Source organism: Manis javanica, chromosome 7 (assembly GCF_040802235.1).
Source record: "Manis javanica isolate MJ-LG chromosome 7, MJ_LKY, whole genome shotgun sequence".
Lineage (NCBI taxonomy): Eukaryota > Metazoa > Chordata > Mammalia > Pholidota > Manidae > Manis > Manis javanica.
The window spans coordinates 13,560,496-13,586,008 of NC_133162.1; the positions used below are offsets into that span (position 1 = coordinate 13,560,496).

The 25,513-nt window shown below is 39.6% G+C and overlaps 1 protein-coding gene and 1 long non-coding RNA gene across 5 annotated transcripts in view; one reads left to right on the forward strand and one right to left on the reverse strand.

Moving 5' to 3' along the window:
- The window catches only part of PNLIPRP3 (pancreatic lipase related protein 3), a 35,328-nt gene extending 20,258 nt beyond the window's left edge, over positions 1-15,070 (reverse strand). For all 3 annotated transcript variants that reach the window (XM_037010954.2, XM_037010953.2, XM_017663254.3), the window contains exons 1-2: positions 14,827-15,070; positions 6,054-6,208 (exon numbers count right to left, since the gene is read on the reverse strand). In XM_037010954.2, coding sequence (XP_036866849.2) covers positions 6,054-6,208; positions 14,827-14,875 — 204 coding nt within the window. In that variant the 5' untranslated portion in view covers positions 14,876-15,070. The remainder of the gene's footprint in view (positions 1-6,053; positions 6,209-14,826) is intronic.
- Positions 12,572-25,513, forward strand: part of LOC118971061 (uncharacterized) — a 36,712-nt gene continuing 23,770 nt past the window's right edge. Inside the window, exon 1 of one of the 2 annotated variants that reach the window (XR_012132997.1) lies at positions 12,572-12,655. This is a non-coding gene — a long non-coding RNA (uncharacterized lncRNA). Of the gene's footprint in view, positions 12,656-19,472; positions 19,573-25,513 lie in introns of those variants that run through there. The other variant, XR_012132998.1, reaches the window with a different exon arrangement.

The following is a 25,513-nucleotide window of genomic DNA, read 5'->3' on the forward strand; positions in this document are numbered from 1 at the left end:
ACTGTTCGGTCGGCTGGCCAGACCGGGAGAGGGAACCGAGGAGGGTGAGTGGATTGGCGAGCAAACTGAAAGTATACGTGGCAGGGCAGACAGCAGACAGTTGCGGTGGGTGTTTATGTGTAGTGTGTGTGTCCTGTTAGTGTTTGTGATATTATGTGTAGTGTGTGTGTCCTGTTAGTGTTTGTGACATTGTTTATTATAATATATGGAATGAGGAGGCGCCAGTGAAGGTTTGCAGAGCGGCGACAAAATCAAAAGGTTCGCAGAGTGGTGACGAAATCAAAAGATTCGCGGAATTAGCGACATAGTCCATCTAAATCATAACTAGGATACTTGCCCCTTTAGAGAGAGGATGGGGACGGAGGCCGAGGAACCTCTGAAAGCGCTCCTTAGAGCTAATGGAACCTCTTTGAAAATGAAGACTGCCAGGGCATTCCTGAACACTATACAGAATCATGCCCCATGGTTCTTAGATGAAGGAAAGATCACCAGCCCTTTATGGGACAGGCTGGGGGATGACCTACGCCGGGCAGACAAGAGGGAGCCCCTTCCACCAGGGACAATCCCTACTTGGGGTCGAGTAAAAAATTGCCTGAAGGGACAGAAGCCAAGCTGCCGAGAGGCCATCCAAGACAGGGAGGAAATATTAGAGGAAGTACGAGAAGAGCGCTCTGCGAAGGCATCGGAAGGGGGATCTGAACAGGGACTGCCATCTGATGAGGATGAAGACGGGGAACTTTCGGGGGACGAGCTAGAGAACAGGTTTAATAGCAGAGTTAAACTAACCACAGAGACTCTTTACAGTGAGCAGTCTAATGCCATAATGAAAAAACAGGGGTACGCGGGCACTAGAGGACTAGGGAAGGATCTCCAAGGGAAAGGACAACCAATCCTTTTAGCAGGGAGACTGCCCAAAGGGCCCGGAGGACCAGGATTGGGTTTTTCTTCGGGGCCACTGAGGGAAAACAGCCTATAGAAATAACATGGCAGTCAAAAAGGCCCGTGTGGGTACCTCAGTGGCTCCTCACCAAAGAAAAGCAGGAAGCAGCCCACACTTTAGTACAAGAACAGATAGCAGCTGGCCACCTCCAGCCCTCTACCTCGCCATGGAACACACCTATTTTTGTAATTAGGAAAAAGTCTGGCAAGTGGAGATTACTCCATAATCTCAGGGCAGTGAACAGACAGATGGAGCTTATGGGACCTGTACAATTAGGCCTTCCTCTCCCTGTGGCCCTGCCCAGAGGATGGAATTCAATAGTGATAGATATCAAAGACTGTTTCTTCTCCATCCCGCTTCACCCCAGAGACTGTCAAAGGTTTATTGCCACAGGGCATGGCTAATAGCCCCACCATGTGTATGTAAAGAAGGCCTTACAAACTTTCAGGAAACAGTTTCTCCTGATAATCATCTATCATTATATGGATGACATCCTTTTGTGTCATGAGAGCAGCAGGGAGCTAGAGACAACCCTCAGGATCAGGGTATGGTGGAACGCACCCACCTCACCCTCAAGAATGCCTTATATAAACAAAAAGGGGGAATAGGAGAAGACTTTAGATCCCCCAGAGACAAATTAAACATCATATTATTCATTTTAAACTTTTTAACACTGGACAAAAATGGCCGCAGTGCAGCAGAGTGGCACGGCCAACAATCCAATCCAAAACACATGCCTAAAGTTTTGTGGAAGGATGTGTTGGAAGGAACATGGAAAGGCCCGGACCCAGTGATAATCTGGACCCGAGGCTCGGTTTGTATTTTTCCACAGGACCAGCAGAACCCCGTTTGGGTGCCTGAACGTCTGATACGCAGAGTGGAAAACCCCGGAGCAGAGGTACAAGATGATCACACTGCTTCTGCTCCTGCTGTGGATCCTACAGCAGGCGACGGCGGAGCCGAGCTGCAGCTGCAGCCACCGCTGCGCTGACTATCACCATTCCTACGGCAGAGACGCTGAATGGTCTGTCCCAGGCCACTGCCTCGGCAATGACAACGCAGAACGTCATCAACGGCTGTGGGCTGCGTCCATTCTTATACGGGGGTGTATTACTGGTATTCCTTTTCATAATTATTCTAAAGCTGCCAACTTGTCCAGACAGTTAGGCAAGATGTTAAATGCCACCAAAGCCTGGTCAGGTGTAGGTGTCATAGGAATATTGCTGTTCCATACAAAAACAGCAACGGGGAGAACGGAAGGTCCTGTTGCAGGCCATGGCAGCGCTAGAGGAAGGCATCTCCCCTAGAGTATGGCTTATGCTGGATCAGTAGTCAAGGACGGGTAAGATCGGGAGCTGCGCATATCAACCTAAGACAGGGCGCAGACCTAAGCTGTCTGTTGCCTGAGGACGGGTAAGAATGCCGCAGACTCCGGACGACCTAAGACAGGCATGATCCCGACAGCCCTTTGGTTATAAAACAATAAAGGGGGAAATGTGGGGGCCCGGCCTACGGCCAAGGCTGAGCCCCACTCTAGCTGGACAACGCCCTAAAGATGGCGCCTGCTTCCTGCTCACCACCCTTTCCCCTCTTCCCTGTTGGGGATTGGCCCAGCAGACTTTCGTACCCGTGCACAGCTCGTGCTGCCCGCTTAGAGTGGTGCGTGACACCTATCCGCTTAAAGGTCAAGCATAATACTGTCCCGGATTGGTTGGGTGACTGAATATAAGGGAGCCCGCCGGGAGGGAGAAGAGCTTCCCGACAACTGCTGTAACCGCCGCGAGAGATTAGACAATAAAGCCTAGAGAAGAATCAAGACCTTGGGCGTGTTGCTTCGGTCCCTGAAGGGTCGCGACAACACCCCATCATCACAAAAGTCACTGGGTTTTAATTAAGTAGAAAAGGTAGAGAAAACATTTTTGTTCCCTTCATATTCAATCTGGCACACCCCTGCAAAATGGCATACTGACCTAGAAAATGGGAAACTCCAAACAACATCATGGAATCAAAAGAAGACAATTCGGATTCTGCTACCACAAGAATAAAACTAAAAAGGGTGTCAGAACAGAACAGGCTAGCCAGAGAAAGGGTTAAAGTATCAGTGGTTAGCTGGGTGCTTGGCCTTTTAACATTCTTATTTTTGAGGAGCCATGGAGTCTAACTGGTATGCGATTACCCCTTTCTACAACTGCTGACTGCTTGCCAGGTGATTTCATTTCTAGTAAGTTAAAATGGCCACCATTTAGGTGCGACAGAAGCTGCACGCACAGAAACTACTGTAATTACACAAAATGGGCCTTCCCAGTAGCAACAGTGTGAACCACTCTAGGTTATGGAGTGGTGGATCTGCAGGGGAAGTGGGTTGGTTTTATTTTTGTAGAAATAAGCCATGAAGACCCATGACTCTCAGAAGACCAAATTTATTGCGTCATGTTTAAGCTCAACGATTCCTCCCTCTGAGAAGAGTGTGCTAAACCATCGCATAGCTTACTTCTTTCTCATAAACAAAGTCATGTTCAGTACAGCATCTCAGTCAGGCCTGGGACCATCCTTGTTTTTAGTATCGCACTTGACTTATCCTATATCCTTGCTGTTGTTAAAAAGAACTTTAACAGCAAACCCTCAGGTTCCTTCCATAGCAAAATTCAGGTAAAGATCTGATTTGTCACACATGGTCCTTTCCAAACAGAATGGAGTGGGGAGGACATGGGGAGGATCGTCTTTACAGCCCTTTTTTAGGGAAGTACTTGGTCTCCAGTGCTCTCTTCATTGTCTTTTGGGCCGGCTTTGCCTAATGACTGGTCTTCCTCACCTTTTGTTTTAGTGCCTGTGCTCTACAGGGTTCAAGTGCATGGATACTGTGCAGGAGGATAAGACCAATGAGTCCATGAGGACTGGGGACTGATGGTCAAGAGCAGGGAACACAGTTAGTCCTGAATGCACACAAAGACCCCGAAAGTCCTAAATGGGCAATGAAGGTGCCCTGAATCTTTTATATTGAACAGATTCAACAATATAACAATTTTCAAAAACTGCGGTAAAATATACATGACATAAAAATTACCATTTTAACCATTTTCAAGTATACAATTCAGTGGCATTAAGTACATCCACATTATTGTGCAACCAAGACCACCATTCATCTCCAGAACTTTTTAATCAACCCAATTAAACAGTAACTCTCCCCCATCTCCCGAGCCACTAGTAACCACTATTGTACTTTCTGTCTCTATGAATTTGAACATTCTAGGTGCCTCGTATAACTGGAGTCATACAACATGTGTCCTTTTGTGTCTGGCTTATTTAACCTAACGGATTGCTTTCAAGGTTCATCCGTGTTGCACCATTTACCACAATTTCATTTCTTTTTAAAGCTGAGAAAGAGTCCTCTCTCTGCATTTTGATGATTGTAAAAATCAAACTTTTGCAGCCACTTTCTTTATAGGTTTCTCTATGCCCAAAATAAGGACTTTTCTTCTTTGCTGTAAATAAAGCCATCATTTCAGAGCAAAAGCATATATCAGTAGCATGTTGTGTGTCCATATGTATGTTTGTGTCTGATAAGTAGACAGCTAAAATCAGATTATGTTTGTATGGTGTGAAGGCATAGACAAGGCTGTCTTGGCTGGTGTGATGAAAAGCAAACCTCAAAGTTATGTACAGATGGCAGGTCAAGACTAGAAATGATCTTGCACAGGGGATTGCTCCTTCTCTGGTTCCCTTCCCACCTGCTCCCTGAATTTATATGCTCCCCCTTGGTCTAGTATCATGTTTTTTTCTGTGCCCCAAGAGCACATCATTCTTTGGATTTCAACTCTTACCTCTGGGTAAAGATGGCCGAATCTCTTTTTTCCAGCTGGGCACCGAGCTAAAACCTCCCACAGCCTACCCAAACCTTACCAGTCCAAAATTTAACTCATTCTCTTCAATCCCAAATTTTTCTTGATAAGTGGGTCATTATTCTTCCTATCACTGATGTGTGAAATCTCAGGACAGTTTATGAGTTTATCATGTCAATTCTCTGCTATCATACTCACTCTCATTACTCTGGTTCAGACTAGTCCCTCATGTCTGATCCACACTGAACTACAGGCTCCTCTTCATCACTGTCAAACACAACTTGCTGGGATGAGAAAGCCTATATTTGCACTGCCTGGCATGGTAGCCACTAGGCACACTGGCTGTTGAGAACTTGAAATGTGGCTGGTGCACCCAAAGAACTAAATATTTAATTGTATTTAATTGTAACAGCCACTGGCAGCTGGTGGCTACTGGGTTGGACAGCACAGTGTTGAATGGTCACCCAGTCACCTCCAGGCTCTCCCAGCTCCAGGCAAGGAGGTACACTGGAGCCAGAGTAAGCATCCTAAGCCTCTTTCAAAACTTTCCTGGCTCACAGGATGAATTCCAAGCTCCGCAGAAAGGAGTTATACAATTTGTCTCAAACTACTTTTTTGAGTAACTCCACGTGTGAGGGCCTCCTGCCTGTCCCCATCTAACGGAACAGGTCATTCATGAGACGTGCTTTGCAGTTTTGTTCCTTTATGTCCATGCCACCTCCTTTGCCATTTCCCTGCCTGTGGCCCATCCTGAGGACATGCCTCAAGTACATGTTCTTCTCTGGAAGATACAAAGCCTTCCCTGGTTCCCACCCTTACGCCCAAAGGGAAGGTAAGCGCTTAATCACTGTGCTTCCAGAGTCTTTTATTTGTCTCTTACACAACAGATTGTAATTTATGCTGCAATAAAGGTATTTGTTTACATAGCCCATTTCCTCTAAAAAATTTAAGGCACTGTATTTATTCAGTTTAATACATAATAGGTACTGCTGCTTATTCACAACCTTAAATGTGGAAGGTTCTCCATCAACATATTAACTGAACAAAATATCAACAATACCTCATATGAAACAGCATAATCCTAGCAACTTTTATATTTAAGTACTAGGGCTAATAATATGAGAAAAAAATTTGTCTGACCATACTAAAAAGAAACATTGGCATTTAAACAAATGGTTTATTCTAGAATAGGCTACTGCGTCTATGTCTTCTAAATCTATAGCTATATCTATATTCTAGAATAATCACTTTGTGAAGGCAGCAAGTTAGCTTACCTGATAGACTTTGGGGTTGCGTCTAGTGTAGAGCAGAAAGCGAGTGTTTATCTCTTCCGGGGACCAGGGTAGACCTGCGAACTGTCTTGACAAAGTCCCCGTCCATGGTGAACCATCTCTGAAGCATCCCACCCGTTCATAGCAAACTTCGTTTCCTGCAGTAGAAAGATGGAGTGTCAGTATTGTAGGAACCAGGCCTGATGACGATTTGTGTTTCCCACTACGAGGATTATGAAATTAGTCTTTAACTCTAGGAGATTAAGTTGATTCAGGGAGATTCTCTTAAACAAATGTCCCCACCCCCAGTAGTATGACCATGACTGTGTAGATTGTAGCGCTGAGACCAAGAGAGGGTTGGGCTTTGGAATCAGACATTTCTGGCTTTGGGCAGTTACTTCACCTCTTTTGAGTCTCAGTTTCCTCCTCTGCAAAATGGAGATAATACATTATCTTACAGTCTTACCTCACCTTATCTTATCTTGCCGTCTTATCTTACAGTCTTATTATGAAGACAAAAGGAACCATTACTCAGGAAAGCCCTTGTTAATGGGCCTGAGAGGTAAGATGCCCTACTGTGTCTTCCCTGAGCTCTGGTTTTTCTTATTAGACTGAAAGCTCTTGATACAAGGGATCTTTCAGTGCCTAGAGCCTAGCACCATGGGGGCGCACAATTGGGGTCCAATATATGGTTGGGAGAGTATAAGTAAGAGCAAAATTTCATTTAGTTTTAACCAAGTTTCTTCTTTCTAGAGCTCACTTCAATCATCAGTAAAATGAGAGGCTTTGGGGAAACTGAGTCTTAATCTTTTCTGTCATTTTCTGATTTATTCTTTCACTGTGACTTCATTTTCATTTAAGTCAGTAACAAATAACTTCATGCTGTTTTATAGAGTGATGGTTTAATTTATTCAATTATTATAATTTAAACTTATTTATTCAATTTATTATTGAAGTGTTTATTCAATTGTTATTTATTATATTGATCATAATTTATTCAATTTATGATTATACATTAGTATAGGTTAGAGCTGTTTGAAGACTTGAATTGGAAGATTTTATCATTTGCTAAAATTAGTAATTCTTTGAGACTCAAGTCCACTAGATTTAAGCTTCAAAATTTTAGGAGATTTTGCATTTTCTCCATCCCCAAGGAATGAGATCCCACAATAAATATGAAAAGAAAGATCAGGGAATTAAAATAATTTTTTTAATCAAAGAAATGTTTACACATTTAAAAAAATTTGTGCAGATAGCTAATATACCGTGCCCACCCACCCCAAGCCTAATCACTCCCCTGAGAGGTGACCACCTTTAAACATGTGTGCAGTACTTCTAGATACTTTTGTATCTATATATGCAATGTGCATACACTACCAAGTTTTGATTTATCAACTTTAATCACACATGATCTATTAACTTGTGGCAATAATAAATGAGGATTTAACCTATCTCTTCCCCAGATCAGCTAGGATCAGGACAAGAAACAGAAACCACATTACCTAGTTTAACTGTGAGAGCTTAACACGTAAGAGTTATTAATCAGGTGTTGGAAAACTGATGACAGAAGGGGACCCTGCAGTAGTTCAGCGGTGGTGACTGCAGGGCGCAGCTCCCAGCAGAGAAGGACATGAACAGGCTGAGTTATTCAAAAGTAGAAACTTGGAGGAAGGGTTGCCAGACCTGGGAGTGCTGAACAGCAGCGCTGGGGTTTGGGCCCCGCGGAGGACTCCTGGATGGCTAGTGCTGGCATCTCTGAGTGGGCACCATGCTGTCTGCTTCTGGGATTATTAAAAAAAACTGCAACTGAAACCAGCTGTTGCTACTGGATGATTGTTCATGCTGGGGTGAAAAGCTGCGCAGACCGGAACCAGGGGTAAAGAGGAAGAAACACCTCCCTTTTCCCTCCCAGAGCCTCAGTGTGCCTTTTACGTCCCTACCAACAGCACCTCTCAGAGAGTGGCCAAGTGGGGAACTGTGTTTGTTGTGTCCCTGAGCTGGCAGAGTGAGGGCCCTCTTGAGGCTGAGGGACATGGCCTGCTCTCCACCTCATCTCAACTCCTCCTACACAGTAACACTGTTTTCGGCCCATTTATTGGCTTCCACTGTAAACCGAAATAGTGATCTTCTATTTCTTGACCTATACCTCATACTCCCTAAACCCTGACTCCTACCTTTGCAAGATGAAGTTTGAGGCAATACTGCCTCTCCTTTCCTACACCTTTCCATTTTCTATGGTCTACCAGCTACACTTTCATCCTGTCAAGACTGATAACATTCAGACTTTGTTCTATAAACATAATTCTTCCATGTTTTGCCTGTATGCTGACTCCAAAAAATTGAAAATCAATAAACAGAATTTATATTAGAGCTAGTGTGCTCTAATTACATGCCCTCTGCACTTCTTTGTACAGATTTCATTCCATTCCATTGTAGTTTCAAAGGAGAAACTTTAAATGAATTCTTTTCTTATACGCGAATTGCTAGAGATTAGTGTTGTCTTAGCGTGCGCCATATTTGGATCATGCCTTTCTTGTTTCCTGGATTCTCTGGTTGCCTTTGATTTCTCTTGTTCAAAGTTTAAACAAGTGCCTTCTTCAGTATATCCTTAGTTCAGTGGGGTTTCTCAAGCAATATTTCTTCTGCTTGGAACCCACTCCGTTTTTTTCTCTTGAAGCACACATACATCCAATTCTAATTTGATTGCACATTTGGATTATGCCTTTCTAACACAACTTTCTGTTTCTCCTAGAATGTCCATTTGCCTTTAAATTTTGAATCCCACGGCTCCCTCCTCCCTAAGTGTTCATCTCCATTATCCAGTCTACGGAGGAGAGTTTGGATTTTGAAATGAAGACTGTTGTAAGTATTTTCTCTGTTTGTAGTTTACCAGGGTTATTGGAAATACTTGTAGAAAGGGCATAAAGTTAGAAGATGTGATGGAGGAGACTTACTACCACTTAGGAAAAAATTAAAAGATTAATAGTTCTCTAAAAATAACATGTTTGCTGTAAATTAGTAAATTGAAATTGGGCCAATACAACCAAAGATGCAGTTTTAAAATTATAGAATTAAGGGTATTATGAAGCCATCTAAAATGTTTATAGACAATTCATAAAGAAACTTGTAATGAGAGTGAAAATGATATAATCATAGTGAAAAAGGCAGGTTATAGAACTATATGGAGTATACCTTCATTTCAAATGTGTGGGAAGAAATAAAATTCAAAGGAAGTATTATAACATCTTAACAATGGTCAAGTCACATGGTCTTTATTTTTTTCTTTACACTTACCTATGGTTTCAAATTTTCAGTAGTGAATAAAAATTACTTTCATAATTTTAAAAAGTTACAAAAGTTAAAAAAAAGGAGTACTTCTTTACTAAATTATATCCAGTCTGGCTTCTTTGTCTTATTAATAGTAATTAAAACAGCAAAACCAGACTGAGCCCTCTGTGTCTTATCTATGGACAAATGAAGACTAAGAAAAAGTGAGCATCTTGCACGATGTTTCCTTGCTATTAAGTGGTAGGAAACAAACGAACCATAATGTTAAGGAGGATTGGGAGGTATATTCATTAGCTTTTGGTAGGTTGTGCTGTGGTAACAAACAGCCTCTAAATCCCACTGGTCTGCAGAAATTAAGGCTTTTTTGTTTTTTGTTCATGTTGTATTTTGTTTTAGGTTGAACGTAGCTCTGATTTACTATTCTTCTTCATTCCAGGATTGAAGTTAAAGCCCCTGTACAGAACATGGTGCTCTTGGGGCAGAGGAAAAGCAGGTGACGGGTGAATCATGCAAAGGTTCCTCAAGCAGGCCTTTAGAGACTTGGCACTGCTCTCTGCCATGTCATGTGGCCAAAGGTGGGGCTTTAGAATCCTCTTCCAGGGAAGGAGAGTAAATAATGGAAACAATAATATAAACTACTGCGGAAGGTATGCAGACTTAAATTCTTATATGTACCGCTGGAATGAAAACCTTCTGTCATTTTCATTTGAATTTCTTTAATTACCTAAACACTTGAACATCTTTTTGTGCATTTCTGGACATTTGGACATCTTCTGTGGATGAGATTTTCATGTCCTATCACATTTTTCTAAAGTCTGCTTTTTTTCTTAATGAGATTTTCCCTTTTTCAGTCAGATATTTAGAAAAGCCATTTTACTTTGTTGTTTGTATTTTCGTTTTATATATTTTTTATATATTTTATTTTCTGTTGTATAGAATTTCCCATTTTATTCAACAAAATAATCCATTTTTTTCATTTATGGCTTTGTGGTTTTTGTCATATTTAGAAAAACCTCCCTCACTCCAAGATTATTAACAATTTCACTTTTTTTACATTTATTTCATTCTTTTACTTTTAAGTGTTCATCTATCTGAGATATATTTTGGTGTAAAGAGTAAGATTTTCATCTGTTATTTAAATTCTTTTAGCATGAATTCATACAAAGTATAATTATTTTAATGTATTTTGCACCTGTCGTTATTTCCTTTTGTTTATTTAAATGTGCCAACAGTTTTCTATTTTTTTAGTGTTGTTAAGCAACCACCACATAGATTTATCAATTATATTTTTTTCTCTTTCTCTACTGCATTAACCTCTATTTTTATTAATTAAATTCTTTCTTCAGTGTAACTTGTTCTCTTTATAGTTTCTTTAATTATTAGTCATTATATTTTGATATACTCTGTAACTAAGATACTTTATTTCCTTTTTGACCTAAAAGGTCTTTTAAAGGAGCATTTGACATACAGCACATTACATGAAGCTAGTTCAAATTGGTTAAGAAATCATATAAATTGGCCTATTCATATTTTCCTAATTTCCACTTTCTAAGTGAGTCATGTCTCTATCTCACTATAAGCAGCCTTTTCCAATGATGTAGAAGAACTGGAAAGTAGAGTCATTAATATATTAGAGAAATATTTATTTGAGTGCCTATTGGGTGCCGATGTTGCTCTCTGCACTGGGGGTTCAGCAGTGGAAAACACAGGCCAAGCCTTCATGGAGAATTAGTGGGACTTGGGGGGGCAGACAATGAGCTAGAATAAGTGAATACAACATGGTTTCTGTTAGATAGTGGCTGGCACTGGGAGGAACACAGATTACGGCAGGAGTGCTGGTGTGGGGTTTTATAGGTGAGGAGGCGGCTGCTGTCAGGAAAGACCTCGCCACGAAAGAAGGCATTTGGAATCCAGACTTGACAGGAGTGAGGAGCAGGCCTTGAGGATTTCAGGGCTGGGGTTGGGGCAGCATTTCAGGCAGAGGGAAGAGAAAATACAAGACTCAGCAGGAAGGAGCATGCCCAGTGCGGCCACAGAATTGGGAGGAGGCTGTGCTGCCTGGAGCTGAAGAACCCGGGGAGGGGGAGATGGGGCCACACCTCACCCTGCAATTCCAAAATCTAAAAACCTCTGGGGAAAAAAGTGGGTTTTTGGTGTTTTTGTTTTCCAGTTTGCAAGAAACTCATTTGGCAGCAAAAACTGACCTAAGGCTAATATATATATATATATATATATATATATATATACACACACACACACACACACATTCTATCTCAATGTGAATACCATAGATTTCACTACAGAAATATATGTGTGGTTCCTACGGGGTGCTGCCCTGGATTTCTCTGTTTTTTTTATTTTATTTTATAGTTTGCTCACCATAGTCTCTTTTTAAAATCCCAGGAACATCTGTATTCTGGAGCACATGTGGCCCCCAGGGATTTGGATAAGGGGTGGTGGACAAGCTGCAGGGGATGCTGTTGGAGAGGTAACAGGGCTAAAGCACGCAGCACCAGGCAGATTGTTGGGTGGTCTCTGATTCTGCTGAGTGGGATGGAGAGCCCCTGGAGCACTCTGAGCAGACAAGTGACACAGACTGATGCAGGCTGGCTTCTGCATTGAGAAGGGACTGAAGCAGGCCAGCGAGTACAGGCAGAGAGACCGGCTGGGAGGCTATTTGTAGTAAACTAGACAAGCAAAAATGGTGCCTAAAGTCAGAGTGGCAGCAGGTGAGATGGGGAGAAGTGGGCACGTTCCAGATACACTTGGAAGGAGATTTACTGCTGATAAATTGACAGTGAATTATGTGATAGAAAAGTCGGGGTTAATGTGAAGGTTTTTTTGCTGCAGCTCCTGAAAGACTGGAGTTGCCATTTGTTGGAATGGGGAAAAATCTAGAAAGAACTACAGTACTCAAAACCAATTTGGGGGTAGAGATCAAGAAGTCAGTTTTGGGTATACACATTGTATATGAATTAGGTACCTAAATGAGATGTCACAGAAGCCCTGGGACATATGAGACTGGAATCCCAAGGAGAAGTTCAGCTGGAGAAATAAATTTGGAGGTTGTTAGCGTAAAGACGGTGTTTAACGCTGTGAGTATGGATAAGGTCACCGGGGGAGGGACTGCAGGCAAAGAAGAGGGTCAGTCCAAGGACTGTGTCCTAGGGCACGCCGTCATTAAGTCATCGGGAAGAGGAGGGGCAACTAGAAGAAAACTGCCAAGAAGTGGTCAGAGAACTAGGAGAAAGTTCAGGAGAGTGTGGCATCCTGGAAACCAACTTAAAAACATTCTGCCAGGGAGGAAGCAATCAAGAGTAAGTACCGAATACTGCTGAGTCCAGTGAGGTGAAGATGGGAAACTGCACTGGCTTATCAACATGGGAGTGACCAGGACAAGTGCAGTTTCGGAGGTGAAAGCTTGATTGCAGTGTGTTCCAGAAAGAAGGGGAGAAATGGAGTTCTTAGGATGGGAGCAATAACATACGATTGTCTGCTGCTGGGAACAATCCAGCAGAGAGGAGGAGAAATAGTGAAGTGGCAGAAACAGAAGGGACTATTACTGAGTGTTATCCTTGAGATAGTGGGAAGAGATGGAGTCTGCTGCATAGGAGGAAGGCCTGGCCTTTGCAGGGAGCAAGAACAGCTCGTATCGTGTGAAAGAGAGGAGGCAGAGGGGCATGTATACACAGGTAGCTGGATAGGTGTGGTGCTGGGAGCGTGTGGACGGTCTCTTCTCTTTGTTGCTATTTTCTTATTGAAGGAGGAAACAAGGCCAGAAGCCAAGAGTGTTGGCTGGCAGAGAGGCGTTGGAGATTTGAGTAGAGAAAAAAAGAATGAAATAGCCCAGGAGTGTAGGAGAATGAATGGATTAGGGAATCCTAACGCCAAAGGCTTGGCAGCTTCAGGGTCTACTTTAGATAATGACGGTGAATTCACAGTGAGACAATCAGCACGGCATGTGTTTCTCTGTGTATGTGTGCCTACAGGTGCAGGTGCAAAGTGGGTGAAGTGTTGGAATCTAATCAGGGCTGTGGTTAAGCCAAATGATGCAAGTGTAGCAGAGAAGGCTAATGTGCACACTATGAAGTGTCATGACTGACCATGAGATTTAAACTGGGTAAGAAGGGTTTGAGGAGAGAGTTAGCTGCTACATAATATGATTTTTTTTTTAAATGTAAATTATCTGAAATTAAAATTATATATATATGTATATACACAGAAAAAGTGTGTGTGTGTGTGTGTATGTGTGTGTGTATGTGTGTGCATTACTTATGTTGTATCTATTAAATTTGTAACAGAGTCCATTTGTATTTAGTCCTCTGGTACCCACCAGTTTACAATTTTGGTTAATTCAATGAGCTTTCAAACAGAAATCAATCCCTAATGAAAAGCAAATATTTCTGATGGACTCTAGGGAAGCTTTATTAATCATAACTGTGTCTCCAGAACTTAACACAGTACCTGGCACATAGTACGTGATTGTTTTTGTTGGTTAAAAAATGTACTAGCACCATTGTTCAGAGATTTTAAGTGGTGGGCTGTGAGTAGAGAGCAAAGAGGGCCCTTTGAACTCTGGGAGGAGGAGACACCACCTGAGCAGGGAAAGTGACAGTAAGAGAAAATGGACCAGGGCAGACTTCACTCATTTCTCAACTTCTGTTCTAGAACTCATCCATCTCTTTGCCTTCAGCATTCAGTCAGGACTGTCCTGGGCATGAAAATCATGGAAAATAGAGCATAGTTCCTGGCATATGCTAAATCTAATGATAGCTCCATCCCCTTCATTCTTTACGCTATAGAGGAGAGCTGGAGGGCTGCAAGTTAAAACCACTGCAATTTTTCTATTCTATTTTGATTAAAACATATCAACTAACTTTTATTGTGCTTAGAGGTACAATACTGACCAAGCTGCTAAGATCAGACAAAACAGTAACTAACTGTGCACATACTACAAGCATAAGGAGTCCCCAGTATAAAGAGCACAAGTCAATCAATACTGAGTTAATGCATAAGAAATGTCGACAGACCAATGTCCCTTCGCAAAATCATGACCCAAGTGGAAAAAAGCCAATCAGCATTAATCATTCATTTATTCATTCAAACATCTACAGAGCATCTGTGAGTTAAGTACTGAAATCAGAACTATGTATGCATTTTCTCATTTACTGCTACATACCCAACTTAGAAGTGAAGAAATTGAAACTTTAATGAATCAGATTCTTGACCAAGGACAGAAGGCTGGTAAGTGCCAGAGCTGGAAGCACAGTACAAGACTGTCCACAGCTTCTGTATTATTGGAAATAGATGCTTTTCATATGCTCATTAGATTCATTCAGTATTATGAAACTGATGCAGTTTCCTTAGACAATTTTATGGCAAATAAATTGAAACATGAACAGAATCAATTTTCAAACTCCATATTGATTACCTTTTGGATGTGAATATACTCATTATTTTTAAGGAACTTATAAATTATGAATCTTACCTGTTGATGTGCCAAAGACAAGGAGTACAGCAATCCAAATTCTAAACATCTAAGATGATTTTTAAAATCCCAGTTGATTTATAAAAGTACCTCTTTATCAAATATTAAGCAGGTTTTCTTCAAATGACAATGCTCTGTATTTCAATTCCAGCTCCAGAAGAGCACGGAGTTCATACCACCTTTGATTCCTGTGCCCTGCAACGTGAATGTGCTGTTGCCTGGGCTCCTAGCTTCACGTTAGGGATATAATTAGCAGGGTGTGCCTTGTATTATGTGATTGGTAATCAAAACTTCTGAGGTTTTACTGTTTCATCATTAGTAATATTTTGGTTAAGCACAAACTTAGTCATTCCTGAAAGTTATTTTAAGGCTTTGGGATGTTAGATAACAAACATTTAAAAGGTTACATTTTTCCAAACCAGGATTAGACACTTTAAGTATTTCTTTCCTAACACATTTCTGAGTGCAAACATCCACATAGTTGAACAGACCCTGCTAAAACATGAGTTAAATAATGAACATAGTTAATGTGCCCATCTTACCTGTGTATATGTTATACTATAACATAGCAGTTGCTGTCACCTACTCTAGAGACCCATTACTTAGGTCCAGATGCTGTCTCTGCCACCTATTAACAGTGACCTTGGGCTACTAAGTCTCACTGTGTCTTTCCTCACCTATAAAATGGGGATAATCATTATTCCTACCTCATAGGGTGATTGAATTACTTATGACATAAACAGCACCTAGTATATAGTTAAGGACTATACTAAGTCTTAATGTTATTTCTGTCATTTTTCAGCTATGTTTATGGTTATAAGAGCAAGTTTATTTTCACATATAGCTAAATATACCCTTACATCATTGTACATAAGCTTCATAATACACTTTAATATATTGCAAACTTGCCTTTTTTGGTTACTACATTGACTCAGAGTGATAAGCAATTCAATCACAGACATCCTTAGTCAGTTTCCCAATTTTTAAATGTTCATAGAAGATCGCTGAAAATATGTCCTGGTTTTTCTTAATATTTTTTCTCCCATCAAGTAGCATTAAAATTTTAAGTATTTATGAAGCATTTGGCGCTTTCCCACAAACCTTGTTACATTATGCAAGAATCAGACAAAGAAAAGATTATAAACAAGAGTAGTTACACGTCTTGGGTACTTTATTTGGTCGAAATATTTCCTGGAACTCGTAGCAGCCAGTCCATGCTGGTATGCAAGCATGCGGTAATGAGAGAATAGACTATTGAGCAGCCCTAAGCTCTGTGTCTGGTACATTGAGCATCAAGTAAGTATGTCATAGAAAAAGCATGCTCTAAAAGCTTTCTCAGTTACAGCTGGCCATTTTTTTGCAAGCAGCAAGGTTTTTAGTCTTACATGTAGGAGCAGCATGAATAATATAATCATGAGCAGTACCTCTCAGAAAACGGCAACTTAATTCAGTCTGCATGATGCATGGGACTTAGTAGGTACTTAACCAACGTTTTAAACTGAAAAAATACAGAGATCTAGAAGGATAATAGAGGAATTTTAAACGGAAAAAATACAGAGATCTAGAAGGATAACAGAGGAATTTTTCTAAAGTCACTTTCTTTTCCATATTTTCACAGCACTGTTCAACGATCTGCTACAGCACTTAGCATATTGTAGAACTGTTAGATATTTACCTATCCGTTTTCTCTCTTAGACTGAGTCATTCTGGGACAGGGACTGGTTTTTGTTTATCTCTGGGTACTCAGCATCTAGCGATAGGTCTATTATAGCAGGTGCATGGTCAATATTTGTTGAAAGAAAAAAATTACATTAGATTTCATTGCTCTCCTACCATTCAAGGAAATTCTTACTCTAAGAGGTTATAATTCTGAGAGTTGAAGACTCATTATACTTTAATAATTATATTTAACAACAACAGAGACTGTAGAATCCATAGATGATGCTGAAATCATAGCAGTTCTGCCTGGAAAATGTCACACAGAGGAGTTAGCTATAGCTTTTAAAAGTCATCACAAAATCAAAGCTATGCTTATAAATGACAGCACACCAAAATGAGGGAAAACAGCAAATCAGCTGATTCTTGATTCAAGAGTAGACAGTAATTCAATTAATCTTGTCCCTGACATGGTCAATTATTTTGAGGATTTAATAAGGCAGAGACCCGTTCAAGATGTCATGATTTAATGTTAACATCAGAACCCTGAAGAATATGGCTGAGTTTTTTAAAATCACTTTTTAGGCTATTTCTTAAGGCAAAGCAGTTTAAATTATCCAAGGTTTCAAGGAGGCTGGCGTCATGACCATTTTGACAAGCAAAGAAAGAGTGAAATATGAAGACAATTGCCTGACTAATCCTAGCACTCACTCATTCATTCACCCAATACTGGAGTGGATACTACGTGCCAGGAACTATTCTAGTTTCTAGTGATACATCAGTGAACAAATAAGACAATAAAAACCCTGCCCTCCTGGATATTACAGGGGGAGGCATCTAATAAACACAGTAAACAAGTAAATTACAGAGTCTGTGAACAGGTAGTTTAAGGGTTATGGAAAAAAATATTAAAAGTAAAGGAGATTGGGGGATTTGGGATTTGACTGGATCAGAAGTTTGCTATTAATTTGGGTGGTCCAGGGAGGCCTCACTAAGGAGGTGAAGTTTGAGCAAAGATTCAAAGGAGGTGATAGAGGTAACTAGGTAACTCTCCAGGCAGAGGAGCAGCTGGTTGCAGGCCCTGAGACAGGAGTATGCCTCCTGTCTTGAGGAAAAACAAAAAGGCCAGAGTGGTGGAAGCAGATGAGTAAGAAAAGCGGATGAGGTCACAGAGGCACTTGGGGGTCAGAGTGGCTAAGGCCTTTTGTTCGTTGTGAAAACTTCAGCTTTTCCTATCAGAAAAAAGAGGCCCACTGGGGGGCTCTGAGCAGAGAGGACACCTGGTCTGACTTTAGTTGTAACAGGATCATTCTGGCTGTTCTGCTGCCAAGAGAAGTGGAGCAAGGGTGGAGGCAGGAAGACCAGGTAGGAGGCTGTCTTTGTAATCCAAGTGGTTTGGACCAAAGGGATAGCAGCGGAGGTGATGAGAAGTGGATGGACTCAGGATATAGTTTGAAGGAAGAGCCAGCAGGATTCCTTTGTTATTATTCTCAACCTCAAGCTTGAAGGATGCAATAATATAGGAAAGTCCTCACCTTGCAGAGGTAAAAAAATGTACTTACTTTTTCTCCCCTATTTATTTGTGAATAAGTGGATTTTTCTCTCATGAGCATTATCAGAATAATTCTTATGATGTTTGACAGGACAAAAATATTTTATGAATTTGTTTAGCTTGATTGGTTTAAGAAAAGTAATTTTTTTCTGCAAATTTTTGGAAATGTGTGTCTAAAACAGATTATGCTTCTAAAGTCTGTCTTTTTAGTAAGGCTTTATGTGCATGCACATTTTATAGTAATACACCACTCTGTGCAGACATAAAGTAACATCTCATGTGGAACTATAACCTCTACCAAGGAAATATTGTTGTAAAACTATTGCTTTGTGAACTATATACTATAATTAGATAAGTCATCACATGCTTGTTAAATTATACACAATAAAAATGCAAATAGTATCAACACAATTCATTATAACTACAAGTTATTCTGGAAAGCTACTTGAAGTTTTCAAGTAGCACACTTTCCATAATAGTAATTTACTACATTAGGATGTGGTTTGTTAAAATTATACCTTGAAAAATTTAAATTCTTCCACATTCAGCAAAGAAATTGGAATAATATAATATAGAAAAATATCACCATCAAAAAGGCAATTGCAAGGAAAGGAGAGTTTGAGAGGATTTATACCTATGTCTAAAATTGGCAAATTACGTATGGGATTTCAGTACAGTTTGGAAAGGCCTAAATTCTAGAAACTGGCTCTCAGAGAAGGAATATAGCATGATGATTTGAAGCCTGGACTTCAGAATTGGGTCTGAATGCACAGCCAGGCAGGACCTCTTTAGCTGTATGATCTTTGGCAGCTTATTTAACTTCCCTGAGCCCCGGATTCCCTCTGCCCACTGATTAGGTAATGTCTCATTATCTTGCCTGCACAGATTTTATTTTGAATATTAGTTTGCCCTTTTCTCCTTTATCCAGCTATTGATTTCTTTCCTTCTTTCCTCCAGCTTTATTGAGGTGTAACTGACAAGTAAAACTATATATTTAAAGTGTACAATGTGATGATCTGATATACATTTACACTGTGAAATGATTACCACAATCAAGTGGTATCAGGATTATGCACTGCAGAGTATTCCTGTGAAGGCAAAATGAGATCATGCTCTTTGCCCAGCATGAAGCACACAGTGTACAATAAATGGGAGCTATACGAATATTTATTACTTTATTAGGCTCAACTATCCTGTTATAAGTGGAGTGGTACTCAATGAGTATCACTGGAAGAGACTGGGTAACTTTTCCAAACAAGCCCAGAGGAAAAGGCAGGACTGTCAGGGAGGGTCATCAGTGGGTAAACCGTCCTTGGGAGAGAAATAACAATAGGGAAGTCTGAATGTGAACAGCTTGTGTCATCATGAAGGAATTGTGGGTCCTGAATGAATCATAAGGAGAGAGAGTCATAGAAAACAGGCTCTTTAGGAAGCAATGTGAGTACTCAGATGTCGGTGGGGAAACGTCCGGACGATTGCTGGGTGGGGATTTCAGTCACAAGTAGGCCCAAGGACAGGCACTTGAAGGCGACCTGCAGGTAAGAGAGCAGAGGGAGGAGGCTGGTGATTTGTCTCAGTGTGGATTAAATTTAGGTTCTTGTTTCATGACCAACAGCATTCTTAACCTTTGCCAAATAGTTCTGTGAGACACTTCCACCCACCCCCAGCAAAACCAGAGCAGAAGTCGATCAGTGTAAACATAGGTTTTGAAACAACTCAAACACTCATCCATAAAAGAATTTACCATGAGTCTCGAGGCTCCTCACCACTACAGGGACTTTCAAGGCCCTGGAAGAGGTCTTATGAAAATTTTGACTCACTAAAGCATTTTGACTCTAACTGCTTCATACTCTTAAGTCTCTTTCCCCTCTGAGTTGTAGGAGAAAGCTGTCTGGGCACAGAGAAATAAATAGAAATAAAGGATCTTGGTCTAGTTATGACTTAAGACAACACACTCTTTCTGAGTTTAACTCCCTTGTTTATCCAATGTGGAAGTTGAGCTTTGTCCTTTCTGGTTCTAAAACATTCTAAGCTTTGAATTTTAGGATCACTCATTAGATATTGGAGTAAGCTCTTCTTCTGAGAAAACCAACAGAAATGACCAGTTTGGCTTCCTCCATCACAGTAATGCTGGTGCTGTAATGCTTAAACCATCCCGCAGTGTGACTGTTTCTTCCGTCTATGCTGACTCAGTGTTTGTCATGGTCAGGTGGTGACTCCAGGCACCACCCAGAAAGGAGCTCTTCTCTTGGGGCAGGATATAATTAAGTTATTTTAAGAATGGAGAATGACTTGAATTGCAACTAAAAAAAAACCCCACAAAGAATCAGTGTGTCTTGATGAGTAAAGGGATTGATTTAGGTCCAGTCAAATCTGAGACTTTGTAGTGGCTGAGGAAAATGAACACCACTATTCTTTTAAAAGAACACAAACTGAGATCAGTTTCCTCCCCATTGTGAAAGGGATAGATAACAGGGCAGCAATAATAAATGCCAAATACCTTTAAGCTCTACCTTAAGGTTAAAGCTCTACCCTTGGGTTGAGAGACTTCTAAGAAAGGAATAGGACCAGTTGATAGAAAAGAGCTCAGTTTAAGGTGGAATCTTTTAATAAACAGAATGTCCCCAAATAAGAACTTATTAATTGATTACTTCAATTAATGAACTTTATAACAGGGAAAACACTTGTTGTAAACAGGATATTAGGGATTTAAATACTGAATCTGCCCTCAAGGAGATTATAGTCTAATAGAAGTCAAACGACATATACATAAAGAACTCTATCAGATAGAAGATAAAATTTATGAACTGAGTAGAAAGGTAATAAATCCAATGTCAGTGGTAATGTTCAAGGACAGGCTGCATGACTATTTGGGGTGATGTAAGAGAGATTTATACATCCGGTAGGAAGTTAAAGTACATGACCTTCAAGATCCTTTTCAACAAATGTCTTGTGATTTTGTGAAGACTGTCACTATAGTAAGGATTTTTTTTAAAAACAGGATTGTCTGATTTTCTGTTCCACTCACATCTCAGTTCTGTTTTTTTCTTGCAGAAATGTATCTCTATTATATACCATTACTTTCAAACACTAGTTCTTAGAACATTTTTAATTAATTTACTTAAAACATGTCTGGGGATTCAATCAGTTAGAAAAAGCCAATATTTAAAACTGTTTCTAAAAGACAAATACAAACATTTTTTTCCAAATGTAATCATGATGGATTTTTTTAAGAGAAAGCTTAGTTGTATATATAATACAAACCAGAAAAATGGGACTAATATATATCTATAATTTCCATTCACTTTCATACTATTTTAGCTTTAAGATTAATTGTTCAGAATCTTATTTCACAGTCACTCAACTTTTATTGACTTTGGTATTGACAGACTCAGTACATAAAGCCTTATGTGGCATGATATATAATTAAAAGACTTTTGTCTCATAACTTATATTAATGGATGCTTGTCAGAGAATGCCGATTCGCCTCTGAGAATATAAACCCATATTAATTAGTTTATTGTGGAAAAGCCTATCAGGGCCATTAACCACTTTGCCTTTATTTTACATAGTGAAGTGCTAGCAGCTACAGGTCATGGTTGGGAGTCCTGCAGGCTTAGCCTACTCCTCCTTAATGTGAATTCTGTTAATGGTAACATATTCAACTAGCCTACTGGGTAAATTTTTCAAAATGTAAAGTCACTGGATTGGATTAAAATAAATAAAAAAACTTTAGGAGAAATATCTTGTCCTGAAACTTCCCACTAGCAACTTTGATTAGCACTTTAAATAGTACCAAAGCTTCTCCAAAAGTCTTCACCAATGCCTAAGCTCATTAATTTTATGTGGACTTTGAAGAGTAATTTTATTTCTAAATTATTGTGGTAAGGGAACCTCTCACTATTGCTTGTAAATACTCGTACATAAATTCAGTTGAAAGTAATGGGAATGATCCAACCATTTTTAGAATACTGAGTTATAAACAAGTAGCAACATCTGGCCCATTGTTTACAGGTCAGGATACTCTGTAGCTACCCTCATGGGTGATAAGGCTCTTGCAACTGATTAAGCTACCTATGTTAGGGTCCGGGCTTCCGAGGCCTCTCCAGAGAACAAACTACACAGGCATAGAGATGTAAATTCAAGCAAAGTCTTTATTTAGCCAGCTAGCTGGGGTCCAATGTCAGCCCGATGCAGCGGATCTCAACAAGGACCCCGAGCACTCAAAGCCAAGGGTTTATATAGCATTTTCAAAACACTTAACTCATAGTAATTTTCCACAGCTGCACATTATTCTTGCAAGACATACATCCTGGGGTTAGGCAGGAGCAAGATAAGACCACTCCTCAATTGTCAGGGAGGTTCTGCGCGATAAGCTTGGTATGTAGGATTAGCTGACCAAGGTTAGCTGACTAAAGGCCACAGCTGCCCACCATCTGGTGTTCATGATTAGCTTGTTTTTCAAGGCCTTACCCAGTTCCAGTTTTTCTTTCTAAGTCACATACTCAGAAAATGGCTTCTAGGCCTTTAAGATGGCTATGCTTATGCTAACCTATTTCTATTCTTACACCTAAACTGACAAGAGGCTGCTAGGTAAACTGGAAGCAAATTTATTAATGTGTAAGGGAAAAACTCACTTCTGAGGAGAAAATATACTTGTGTGCTTGATAATTATGGTCTCTCCCCCAGGCCAGATCAATAATGTTCCTGTTGTTTGGTGAACTTAGCATCTGATTAAGGATGACTGGTTGAATGATACTTGGGGCCACTATTACCCACTAGGAAAGACCAATGCATTTATCTCCACAATAACAAATACTTGAGGCCACTGGTTGAGTACATTTTCCCTGTAGACAAAAGTAGAGACACTGACAAATTCTTGCTTTTTGGAGTCTGTGTTTATAGACACCACAAAGGTCATTTTCTTTAATATAATTTTTCATCAAAGGATGATTGAGCATTACATAGAGGCTTATGTCAAGGCACAGATTCTTTATTCAAATGGGGACAGGGGCCAGCTAGTTACAGAAAGTGAAACAGATGAGGTGTGAGAGAAGTCAAATGTCAGAAAAACAATCAAATTTACTTTATGCTTCCTGAACATAGTACAAACAGGTGTGTATGGTATTTTTACAGATATCTGAAATTTTAAAATAAACATTGAAAAAATAGAAGTATTTTATTTAAGTCTTCTAATTTATTTCTTGACTTGTCACTGAACCTAACATAAGATATCACCATCAGGCCATATAAATCTGAACCACAGATACTTCAGTTGGGTACAATAATTTGATTTACTCAGTTTCATATGCAAAAAGGGAGTTCACAAACATCAGTGCTACTTAACACATATAGACTCTTTACATGACGGTTTTTACCTGGAGACATGTTTTTCATTCTGGCATTCCAACATCATTTTATTTAATTTTCAGTTATTTATTGCTTTGAAGTAACTTCAGTTTATAGCACTTCTTTTCATATTATCAATACTAAATTATAATGGTAACTTTATTAATGTTTCACTGTTAGTTTATTTTCATAAAGTTTAACATCAGAGAACCTTTTTGATATTCCATTTTCAACTCTACAGCTTTGGTAGCTCAAGCTATGACTTTCATTTCAGAAAAATGATTTCAGTATAGGATAAACATCCAGATTATTCATTGCCAAATTAGTTTCTTAAAGACATGATTTTACTTCAAGCAAATTGAATCACACACTGGTGTAGCTGTTTTTGAATGCCTCTTTAGAGAACTATTCGAAGTTGATAGATTCTAACATCACCCAACTTTGATCCACTTTTCATTGTTAGAGATTGAGTAAGGACTTTCTCTTGAATGATGTAAAAGTGTCCAAAAATATCTCTCAGCACTCCGCCACATAAGTCCACATACTACAACAGACCACCATAGGATATACAACTAATTCATGAAAAGAAGCCCTGGAGTATTTGATTTCATGCAATGGGATTTTATCCAGTGCACAGCATTAGTTACTGCACATTCATAGTATATTACATATTAAATTCTTTGGCATAAAGAAATTTCTGGCAAATGATGCAATCAGGAGATCTAATTTATATGTTTCTTGGAAAATGTTCCCTTCTTGAATTTAAGTTGTCATATTAACATGTTCATTGCAGGAGTTGAATGACACTAACTGATTTTGACCAACTGTATTACGTTTTTCAAATATTCTTATGAACAAAGATAAGTCATATGCTGAGTTCCAGAGTCTTTCACTTCTGACACAAAAAAATTCTTGTCAATATCACCGATTCAATATAGATAACTATGTGATATTATTTTATCTGTGCTCTCATCTGCAATAAAAATACTACAACTGAATCAACTATTTTTATACAACTTTTCTCCAAATGCTAAGACATAACTTCAGTATGCTGGTCAATAGTATTTCCAGTAGTCCTACATTTATAAATGCTGTCTCTAAGACACATAATTTCTGTGTATTCTGTGATGCTGCTTTATCACCTGCCAACTATAAAAATAAAAGCTATTGCTGCCTGGGCACCTTTGTACTTAACATAAACCTCATTTGCAGTAGCATCAGATATTTTACTCATATTCAAGAACAATTGTTGACATTTCAGTCTTATTTTCAGGTTAAATCTTTCATTTCTCATCATTTCCATATACCTATACCAGTCACAGATTTTATTATGGTTTATTTCATAGTTTACAACCTCTTAAGTTGTGGTTCTTTCAATATGGACATCTTTTATTTGCATATTACATATGGAAGCATATTCTTCATTAAAGAAAGGCGATCGCTTTCATTGTGTTTGAATCAAGTATCTTTTCTCCAAGTTCAGTGGAGATAGGGGTATAAAGAAGTGATTCTCTAGTCTAGGAGACTCAAGTGAAAGTGGCAACTAAAATCAGCTTTGGTGTTAGAGAGACAAGAGGGAGTAAGGGTGGTTGAGGCTAATGAAAGAGAAATGTTCCATTTGAAGGAATAGTTGCTGCTGCTCCATATAAAAAAGGTGGCTAATTATTTTCACGCAGAATGCAGGTCTAATATTGCCAAAATTGAATTTTTTAAAAAGAGAAACTGAAAACTGTTGGCTTGATTAAAAAAAAAAAAGAAACAACAAAAGCACAATAGATCAATAGGCCAGACAGGTCAGCAAGCTAGATTAGCCCCATAGACAATCAGTATGCAATCTCTGTATTAAAATGGTAGGTATTTTCATAGAATTTTACTTTTTTGAGACTACATCAACCATTGTGATTTGAATGCTATATATTCCCCAATATCTCAAACATCTGCAAAAAATTTTATTGATGTGAGTTTCTAGAGTGAATCTCTAATTTTTGTGTCCCAATAGTTTCTCCCTATTTCATTCACATAGCCCTGCATTCACCATCATGGAGAGGATGTCATGTGATCAGCCTAGTCACAGTTCTGAGATTTATGGATGGGCACATGACTCAAGCCAGGCCAGTCAGAATCATCCCC